We start from the raw sequence: 10,984 nt of genomic DNA on the forward strand, positions 1-10,984 counted from the left end.
TCCCTTTGGAATGACAAATGTGCCTAGGATTGGTGACTGATAAGTCACTAGTTATTTGGCTGACTTTCGGTTTACAAGATCATTCTCCTGTGTGTTAAGGATCTGGGGTGGCCTGGGGGCATTACACTCTCCTGTGAGGGTGGAAAAGAGCAAGGAAAGATGAAGAAAGGTGCCTGTCAATCTCTTTGCACAGTTTGTGTTTATCTCTCCAACATCTCCCTCGGGGACCTCTGTGTGCTCATGTCACCTCTGTCTCTTAGCTGGCCGTCACCTAATCCGTCCCAATAATGGTTAGCTGGAGCAGTCAAATGACAGAATTTTAGAAGCAAAATGGAACATCTGGGCTTCAAGTGGGCAGCATCTCTCCCCAAGGAGGTATTTAAAGTGCATGGAGAAATTTTTGGCTGTTCTGATGACTGAGAAGGGCTGCTGGCATTATGGGACGACCCCAAGAGTGCTAGACATTCTGCAACGTGAGGTGGAGTTTCCTGTCCCAAATGCTAACAGCATGCTTGTCAAGCACGCTTGGTTCACCTCTGTAGGTGAGAGAAATAAGAGCCAAGAAGACAAGCGACTTGCTTGAGGTCACACACTCGCTCAGAGGCAGAGCTAGAACTGGACCCCGAGTGCCCAGGTCGGCACTATTTCCATCAAATCATGCTAAGGTTCGAAGACCAAAAAGACTTTATGACAAAAGGAAATAATCTCTAATGGTGGAATATTCGGAACCTTGATAAATAGGCAGGAGAAGTTTTTTGACTGGAGATGGAGGTCTGTGTGGTTCATATTAAATTGTGGTGATGTAAGGAGCTATCTTCTCTGATTTATACATTCAGAGAGATCAAAATAAACATATTTCACAATTCTGTCTTTCATCACCTCAAATCTTCTAAGGAATGAGATGGGGACAAAGGGAAAGAATGAAGGAAAACAGAAAGATGAGATACCTGGAATATCTAGTCATATAGTTTAAAAATAAGAATTTATTAAACTAGCTTTAATATAATTTTTTAGACAGTGTCATATAATACCACTACATAAAATCTTTTCCTTCTACATTTGCTTTTTAGAAAAGGCTGACTAAAATAATTTTTTTTGTTAATAAATTTCTCAGACAATTTGAAGGATTCAAAATCCATGAATTCCAATTCCAATAAGTCCAATTCCAAGTTACAAATTGCCTTTTGTTCACCTCACCTTTGTTTTGTTTAGAAAATATAATTAAAATGGCTCTGCCATTTTTAGAAGCCAAAGTGCTTGGTATTTGAAACTTTTATTTTATTTATTCCTCTATTGGCAGAACAGGGAAAGTTTACCCTTGATGAATGAAGCCTCAGGGTGGGAACAATATAACTGGCCTTCACTATTTGAAAGACATTTGGGTGGTTTAAAATTTTTTTATTATGGAAATCTTTAAGTATACAAAAAAATAGAATAATGTAAGACACCTCCATGAAACCATCACTGAGTTACACCATTATCAATACTCAGCCAACCTCCATTGTCTATACCCCCTCCTTCCACCTCATTTATTCTGAAGCCAATCTCAGATAGCTGACCATCTCATCCTTGCACACTTCAGTATGCATTTTGTAGGGAATTTTTTAAAAGTTCTTTTGTGAATAGAACTAGAGTCATTGAGTAGGAAATGGAACGGATTTCCATTAAGTGGCAGAAATAATTCTAAGCGCTGCCAACCACTGAGTGAATTGCCTTGGAAAGTAGTGAGTTTATCATCAAGGAGATATTCAAGCCAAGCCTGGGTAATGCTCACTAGTCAGCGGCTACACAGAGGAATTCAAGCACTGGACACGTGACTGGATTTAATCCGCGGTTCTCCACTTCTTTTTCCCCGTAAAGAAACATGTGATAGATGATGCTGACCTGCAACCTCCTACACACTCATATACGGTTTCCTGTAACCCAGGGCAACTCCATATATTTTTCTCTCTCCAAGTAAGTGGGAGGTTGTTACCACAGAGATAGGCTTAAGGATGCTTTAATTTATCAGAAAAGAAAAGTAAATGCTTCACAATTCTGTTACTCTGAACAGAAGCAAAACACTGGGACCTACCCCAAGATGACTCTTGATGTCCAGGGGGTCCACAGCTCTGAAAGCGAGAACCACTGGACTAGGTGGCCATTAAGGTCCATCCTAACTGTGACGGGGTTCGATTCTTTGAGCAGAGCACATCCAGTTTCTGGTTCTGCACAGGAGTTACTCACATGGAGAAGTTGGAGATGAAGGCTCCTTTGGGAATCTGCACATCGAACACGACATCCTGAGGCTGTGGGGAGTGGTTCACCACTTTGGCCTGGATGACAGTGTTGGCCATTCGGGAAGTGATAGTAGACCGGACTTTATAGCTATAAAGAGTCACTTGATCAACATCTTCCTGTAATTGGCAAGAAAATACAACTGTACTCAGAGAAAAATGACACAGAACTTCACTACGTATTCAACGCTAACATTGGTCCATTTGATTACAAACAATTCTAAGGCATTGGTAAGCATATAACTCAGGTATTACTAAGCATTCTCCTAACTTCTTGGAATACTCCTCAGGCAGAAGCCTGAGATAGCTTCTTTTTTTTTTTTTTGTCATTAGTAAACTTTAACATGCCCTTTTCAGAACCAAACAGATCAAAGATTAAAAAAAGCAAAGTCATAAATTAAATATCAATAAAAATAAAAAAGTCAGAGGAAATATGAAATTAAAATAAATAAAACTTAATAACAAAAGGCCTGAGATATCTTGAGATGCTTTTCAAGCGCTTTGAGTCTATTAAAAATGATTAAAGGTTAAAATACGAGGAGAAAATGGTTGTGGGGAAGCAAGTTTGGATTACGAAAGTGCAGGAAATAACTTCGAATGCAGGGCCAGAGGGAAGGAAGGATGCAGGACTGCAGCGTTGGAAGGGGACCTGGGCACTTCCAGCGGTACGGTGGGGTGGAAGACACATGTGGTCCCCAAAGCCCCACACTGCCACCTACCTTCTTCAACCTGATCTATTGTAATTTCACCTTCTTGCAGTCCTCTTGTCCTTTCCCAAATTAAAACAAAATATGAGAATGCTGATGGATGTGAGCAAAGAACAGAATATCTTTCAGAGGGCGTTTTGATGCAGTTACTGGTCCAGTACTCGGGACCCCTAATCCCAATGCTTCTCTACTGATTTAAGGCAGTTCTAGTATCCGTATGCTCAAAGACAAAGTACTGCAAACGCACATCTTTTAGGAGGTGACTCTAAACAGTCAGGATTATGGCAGTGATGTGACCGACTAGGTTTTGCTTTTTTCTCCGAAAGGTTTTGCTTATTTCAATACTAGGTGTCATATGCCTCAACTTTGTCATCCAAGATTAAACCTTTCAACACATTAACATCCAGCCCACCTCAAGCTGAGATAAAACCCAGGCTACGTTGTTTGTCCTTCTTCCCCCCTAACCCAGAGCTTCTCACAGTTGCTGTCAGTTCAGAGCAGGAAGCCCAGGGAACCCCTTCCTCTTGATGTTTTCTTGCCACAGGAAGCTCTACTCCGAACATCTCAGGGAATCGGGCCATTTCATGTTTAAGAGTGCTTTTTCCATACTCACGGCTTTACCCTCCAAAGCTGTTAGGTGTCCTATTTTAAATCAAAACTATTCTGTTGGAATAAATACACAGTTTTTATTCCAAAAACACCTACAATGTTGTCAAAACTTGCGAAAGTAAAGAGAAGGGACATTTTCACTCCTGGGGACAGCTCTCCCGGCTGCATACAAACTGCACCCTTTCATGCTGAATTTTAGACACTGGAATCCAAACAGAACTGGGCAAGGGGGTATTTCGAAAGTCAGGTAAACATTCTCAGTGATGAAGACAAAGGAGGCACCCGTATTGATTTCTCGATAATAGGTAACAGAAAAGTCATTCAGACATCAATTTTTAACAAAATCAAAGTAAACTTACCATCATTTCTCCAGATTCTCCAGAAACACTCCTCTGTGAAAGGAAGTTGGATAATCATTCTTCAGAAGCGTGTTGCTTATTACCTTGAGGGCAAAAACTGTTTTCTCAAAATATACTTTCTCAAAAGATATTTTTTCCTTCAGTGCTGAGCTATAATTCATTCACGGGAACCAAGACATAATTACCAAATATTCTTGAATGCTATTTTCCCACTGGTGTGTTTCTGTGAACAAATGTCTCAGTCACTGTTTGGTTGCATGCCCACCATCCTTCGATACAATGCTAAAACCTATGTTTTCAAATGAAAATGTTCAACCAAACTTAAGCTGAGTAGCACAGATCACCTTTACCCTGTCTATTTGTCTGATTGTTTTCTCAGCAGCAGAGTTTTTCTTCAAAGTCAGGCAGTGGGAAGGCATGTCTGTCTCTTCCACTAGATGAAGCTACATGGGAGCAGAGACTTGGATGCGTTTCCTCCTTGGTGTAGCCCCTGAGTCAAGCACGGTGGAAAATCCTGTACTCAACAGCTATGCTAGAGAATTACAGTAAGTTCCCTACATACGAACCTTCAAGTTGCGAACTTTTGAAGATGCGAACGTGCATTCCATCAACATCAGGCATGAGTGAAATTGCAGCTTGCCCTCCGTCTCCTACTTCTGACGGTCCTTCAGCTCTACCATCTCCCACCTCCTCTCCCTCCTCCAGGCAGTAACTCTCCTTTCCTGTTCACTCGATGCCATCCCCTTTACGCCAGCTGTTGTACTGCACTACTGTACTTTTCAAGGTACTGTACTGTAAGATTAAACATGTTTTCTTGGGACTTCCTGGTGGCGCAGTGGTTGGGAGTCCGCCTGCCAGTGCAGGGGACATGGGTTCAAGCCCTGGTCTGAGAGGATCCCACATGCCGTGGATCAACTAAGCCCATGTGCCACGACTACTGAGCCTGTGCTCTAGAGCCCACGAGCCACAACTACTGGGCCCATGTGCCACAACTACTGAAGCCCGCGCACCTAGAGCCCGTGCTCCACAAGAGAAGTCACGGCAATGAGAAGCCTACGCACCACAATGAAGACCCAACACAGCCAAAAATAATAAATAAATAAATTAATTTTAAAAATTAAACTTAAAAAAATTATTTTAAAAGTTTTATTTTTTGTGTTTGTTTTTTATGCATTATTTGTGTGAGAAGTATTATAAACCTATTACAGTAGGTTTATAGCCGATTGTGTTAGTTGGGTACCTAGGCTAACTTTGTCACGCTTACAAACAAACTTGCTGAACGTGCTCTCAGAACGGAACTCACTCATATGTAGGGGACTTACTGTATCCACATGAATGACTGTCCTGTGGGCATGGAAAACTGACTGGCTTTAGAGTGATGGGTGAACCTTTAATGTCAGATGGATTTTAAAGTAATAATTAAGGTGTGGGACATTAGCTTTGCTTGCCTGATTTGGGGTGAGTTGAAATTTTAGGGGGTATTATGTGACATAGTGAGGCCAACGACTGCCTTTTTCTAGACTTTTTTAAATTGGAGCATGGTTTATTTATTTATTTATTTTTGGCTGCATTGGGTCTTTGTTGCTGCACACAGGCTTCTCATTGTGGTGGCTTCTCTTGTTGCAGGGCACTGGCTCTAGGCGCGCGGGCTTCAGCAGTTGTGGCTTGCTGGTTTCAGTAGTCGTGGCTCACAGGCTCTAGAGCTCAGGTTCAGCAGCTCTGGAGCACGGGCTTAGCTGCTCCGCGGTATGTGGGATCTTCTGGGACCAGGGCTCGAACCTGTGTCCCCTGCATTGGCAGGCGGATCCTTAACCACTGCGCCACCAGGGAAGCAGTGTTAGTTTAGTGTTAGTTTCAGGTGTACAGCAAAGTGATTCGGTTATACCTACATATATAACTATTCTTTTTCAGATACTTTTCCCTTATAGTTTATTACAAAATACTGAGTATAGTTCTCTGTGCTATACAGTAAGTCCTTATTGGTTATCTATTTAATTTTATTTATTTTTTGGCCGTGCTACGCGGCTTGCATGATCTTAGTTCCCCAACCAGGGATCGAACCTGTGCCCCCTGCAGTGGAAGCGTGCAGTCCTAACCACCGGACCACCAGGGATGTCCTGGTTATCTGTTTTATGTATAGTAGTGTGTATCTGTTAATCAACTTCCTAATTTATCCCTCTCCCCCTTTCCCCTTTGGTAATCCTAAGTTTGTTTTCTATGTCTGTGGGTCTTTTGGACTTTCTGAATGCAATTCCATACGATGATGTTCTCCCTTTTAGATGAAGACCCTGACATGAGGACTTGCCTATTGGGATTTAATACTATCGGTCTACAAAAAGCCTGGACTTGCAGCAGGTCAAAAATTCATACCCGCACAAAAGATGTCATAGGTCAGCTTAGAGTTGCTTCCACAAATACCTCCTTTTTTAGCACCTGGGCTCTACATGGGAGAAGCCAAACCTTTCTTGGCCCCCTGGAGAACTCACCCCATGAGTTAGAGCATTTTGTCTGTGCTGTTGCTGGCATCCGGGAGGAGACCGCCAGCATGGTCAGGTCCCCTGTGCTCTCTGAGCAACTCCCCGAGACAGTAGAGACCGTGACTAGGTAGGAGACCATGTGTGGCCCCAATAGGAAGTGTCCTAAGAGGAAATTCTTCCATACAAAGCAGTAAAACTATCCCATAATCTTAAACTTTGAAGAAAACACATAGCAATGTATTCTCTAAGGGACCAAGGTGACCATTACAGTTTGAAGATGAACAGACAGCCGTGTGGAGGCTTCCCTTTATTTCAGCTGGACAGTGTTTCCTCCAGGTGTAAAACCAGCAGACTCTTTGCTGCTAAAAAAACATGCTCTTGAGAAAATGTAGCAAAAATCATCTCAACCCTTTTCTTATTTCTTCAATCATGATCTCTTTCACTTATTTGCCCTTTTGGAACTGAGGTTTACTGTACCTGGTACCTCCGGTTCTCTGGCACAAATTGAAATTTGCCTGGGGCCAGTTCCACAAGGTCTCCATATTCTGCAAACTTAAAAAAGAATTTAGGATGTTTATTTCTATCAACAAAAAGCAGGGAGCTGGTGATAGGCATAAGGGACTGTATTCAATATATTATTTTGTCTTGTTTTCTATATCTCTGGGCAATCTCATTTTTTCAAACAATGATTTCTTTTTTTAAAATTGAAGTATAGTTGATTTACAATGTTTCAGGTGTACAGCAAAGTGATTCAGCTATACATATACATATAATCTATTCTTTTTCACTATCTTTTCCCATACAGGTTATTACAGAGTATTGAGTAGAGTTCCCTGAGCTATACATACAGTAGGTCCTTGCCATTTATCTATTTTATATATAGTAGTGTGTATCTGCTAATCCCAAATCCCTAATTTATCCTTCCCCCCTTTTCCCTTTGGAACTGTTAAGTTTGTTTTCTGTGTCTGTTACAATGATTTTTTTTTTTTCTCTCTAGCTGCAGAGAGCAGGGGTTACTCTTCATTGCAGTGTGCGGGCTTCTCATTGCGGTGGCTTCTCTTGTTGCAGAGCACGGGCTCTAGGCATGCAGGCTTCAGTAGTTGTAGTACATGGGCTCACTACTTGCAGCATGCGGGCCCTATAGCACTTGGGCTTCAGTAGTTGTGGCACATGGGCTCAGTAGTTGTGGCTTGCGGGCTCTAGAGCACAGGCTCAGTAGTTGCGGTGCACGGGTTTAGTTGCTCCGTGGCATGTGGGATCTTCCCGGACCAGGGCTCGAACCTGTGTCCCCTGCACTGGCAGGCAGATTCTTAACCACTGCGCCACCAGGGGAAGTCCCTACAATGATTTCTTTAATATATTTGTTTGCCTGTTACTTCTCAGAGGTGAGTAAATGAGAGTTAGTATCTCCAAATTTGCTGGAAGCAGGAGTTCATTTCTGAGTTTGCCTGAAGATGATGGGATATCCAAGTAGGAGTTACAGTAGCCCAGTGATCAGGTAGGTGCCTGGCAGAAGTACTGGGTAGATCTTGGGGGCATCAGAGGTGTCTTACTAGGTAAATGTGGGCCATTATCCATTGAGTTAGAAATGGCGATGTGAAAGGAATGCCAGTAAGTGACTGAAAAAGCACAAACACATTTGGATATCTTGCCTCCAACTCCTGGCTTCGTCAATGAGATTTCCAACGTACTCTGGTAGTTTTTAAAGTGTTAGAAAATATGATAGTTTCTAGGCAGACAGGGTGATTTTTTTTTTCTTGCAAATATGCCATCCTGTTCTTTGGCATCTTTGTAGGTAATCCACTCTGTAAGTAGCACAAGCCGCTGCGCCTTCTAGGATATTCCCAGAATACATGCTGCTTTTCTGGCATCAAAATAGCTCTTGGGGCTTCCCTGGTGGCACAGTGGTTAAGAATCCGCCTGCCAATGCGGGGGACACGGGTTCGAACCCTGGTCCGGGAAGACCCCACCCACCCCTCGGAGCAACAAAGCCCATGAGCCACAAATACTGAGCCTGCACTCTAGAGCCCGCGAGCCACAACTACTGAAGCACGCACGCCTAGAGCCCGTGCTCTGCAACAAGAGAAGGCACCGCAATGAGAAGCCCGCGCACCGCAACAAAGAGTAGCTCCTGCTCGCCGCAACTAGAGAAAGCCTGCATGCAGCAGCAACAAAGACCCAACGCAGCCAAAAGCAAATAAATAAATAAATTTATTAAAAAGAAAAAAAGCTCTTGTATGACTTTCAGTCCAAGGCTTTCAATACGTTGGGGATGATCAAGGGTCTGAAGTGAAGACCTTGAGCTCCCCAGGAGTAATTCCTACACTCTGCCCGTCCATTTACCCAATCTTCCCCTTTAACAGGAATATTAAGTGTCCTTAATTTGGAAATCATTTTCACTTAGGTATGACAAACAAAGTGCTTTGAAAATGACTTTTCTATATACTCTTAAGTAAAAGAGTGATAGTTATATTCCATAATAACAGTTATGAGAGCTAATAATTATTAAGTTCTTCCCCAGGTTTGCACTGTGCTGGGTAGTTTACATATGTCACTTAATTCTTACAACAACCCTTTGGGTTAGATCAATTATTATCCCCAATTTTTTAGATAAGGAGGGGGCAGCTGTACTTCGTAAGCGGTACACTATGGGGTCGGGCTGTAAACTTGGTTCTCATGCAAAACCTGTTAATGCTCTAAAGGGTAAATATATGTTCCAGAACTTATGGTTACCGGGGGGAAGGGATAGTTAGGGAGTTTGGGACTGACATGGACACATGGCTATATTTAAAACAGATAACCAACAGGGTCCTACTGTACAGCACAGGGAACTCTGCTCAATATTATACAACAACCTAAATGGGAAAAGAATTTGGAAAAGAATAGATACATGTATAATTGAATCACCCTGATGTATGCCTAAACTATCACAACATTGGTAATCAACTGTACTCCATATAAAATAAAAAGTTAAAAATCCTTATCACAAGGGGAAAAAAACTGTAACTATGTATGGTGAGAGCTATTAAAGACATTGTGGTGATCATTTTCCAATATATACAAATATTGAATCAAAAAAAGGGTAAATACAGGTTCCAGTAATTATAATAGTGAACACGTCTACGCAGATCAATTTTATCATGAATTTCCATTCCACACAGAATGCTGTCCTTGAATAGCAACAGGTAACAGGTTATTTACCAAGCTAACCTTTGGAGCCGACAGCAAGGAAGTCTTCTGGAAGTACTTACTTCTGAAAGTCCGTTAGTGGGGATTTCGAAGCCCTGTGATTCAGAAAGGAGGAAGCAGACGAGAAAGCACACGAGCCCCTTCATCGTGCTAGGTTGCTCTGCCCAGCTCTCCAGTGCCGGGTCTGGGAGGAGCCCACTGCGCCCTGAACCACGATCAGAGGCACAGCAGAGCCGTACAGTTGGTTTTCAAAAAGAAAATTGAGAGAAAAGAGAAGAAGAGAGCTCTCAAACTTTGTTCCAAAACAGGACAAATATTTGTTCTGGAGTTCAAACTTAAGCTGGGGAGGGGGGGTGGGTCACACACCCAGAGGTTATTCAAACAGCAGAGCTGGGGGCAGTCCCTGGGCTGTGAGAGTAAGGCAGGGTCGGACAGATGTGCAGTGCTTTTTTTTTCCTTTTGCTGATTTCTCTTCATCTTAAAATCAGAGAGACCTAAGATCAGCGTCATCTTCTTTGAAAGACCAGGTGAGGCACGTGACTGAGAAATCGAGTCAGAGAGGAAAAAGCTAAAGTGAAAAGCTTCTGGAAACAAAATCCTTTGGTTTAAGTGAAAGCAAGAGGAATTTAGGAAAAGTGGGAGAAGAAACCCCATGGTTTTCTGAGCAAAGCACTCACTGGCAGTGTCTCTCCCTCTCCCTTTGAAAACCGAGAACCTATTTCATGAGAGAACTGGGCAAGCAGCAGTGTGGGAGGTTAGGCACCCCTTCAGCAAGGAAGTTTCAGGAACCTCTTTGATTAAGAGAACAGAGTCTGTTCCGGCTGCCCCTGGTCACTCTCACTCAGGTCAGCGGAAAATCAGTTCTCCCCATCCCAGAACCAGAGACAGCCCAGCCTGGAATCCCTTCCCACCCATGGTCATGAATCCTAATAACAATGTTAACTAGGATTTATTGAGCCCTTTGTGGTGTCATGCACTTTTACCTACATTAACTTTAACCCCCTGTTTTTATTCAACTATAAAAGAGCCATGTGAGATGTGTACTACATTTATCTTCATTCACAATGGAGGAAGGTAAGGTTAAGTATCAATAACTGATTCCACATTTCATAGTTAGCACGTGGAGACTTCATTCAAGGTCAGCCTGACCTCAAATCCTTTGTTGTTCGTGACCACGTCCAGGAGAGGCAGCCTGGGGTCCATCTCTGGGATCAGTGTTCCAAGTGTGAATTTAGACTAACAGTTACCTGTAGTTCCCAAGCTGGGTGGCCAGTGTACTTGATGAGCCTCTACTCCAGACGTCTGCTTGAACAGAGCCATGCTGTGGACCTCAGTTTGGCCAGCTCCCATGTCTTTTCTGGCAGTTT

At 42.7% G+C, this 10,984-nt stretch overlaps 1 protein-coding gene across 1 annotated transcript in view; it reads right to left on the reverse strand.

Moving 5' to 3' along the window:
• Positions 1 to 9,763, reverse strand: part of ITIH2 (inter-alpha-trypsin inhibitor heavy chain 2) — a 37,264-nt gene extending 27,501 nt beyond the window's left edge. The window contains exons 1-4 of the mRNA XM_060293327.1: positions 9,680 to 9,763; positions 6,906 to 6,980; positions 3,952 to 3,984; positions 2,227 to 2,396 (exon numbers count right to left, since the gene is read on the reverse strand). Of these exons, the coding sequence (XP_060149310.1) occupies positions 2,227 to 2,396; positions 3,952 to 3,984; positions 6,906 to 6,980; positions 9,680 to 9,763 (362 nt within the window). The remainder of the gene's footprint in view (positions 1 to 2,226; positions 2,397 to 3,951; positions 3,985 to 6,905; positions 6,981 to 9,679) is intronic.
• Between the last annotated feature and the right edge of the window lie 1,221 nt (positions 9,764 to 10,984).

The sequence above is a fragment of the Globicephala melas genome, chromosome 2 (genome assembly GCF_963455315.2).
Source record: "Globicephala melas chromosome 2, mGloMel1.2, whole genome shotgun sequence".
NCBI classification, from domain to species: domain Eukaryota; kingdom Metazoa; phylum Chordata; class Mammalia; order Artiodactyla; family Delphinidae; genus Globicephala; species Globicephala melas.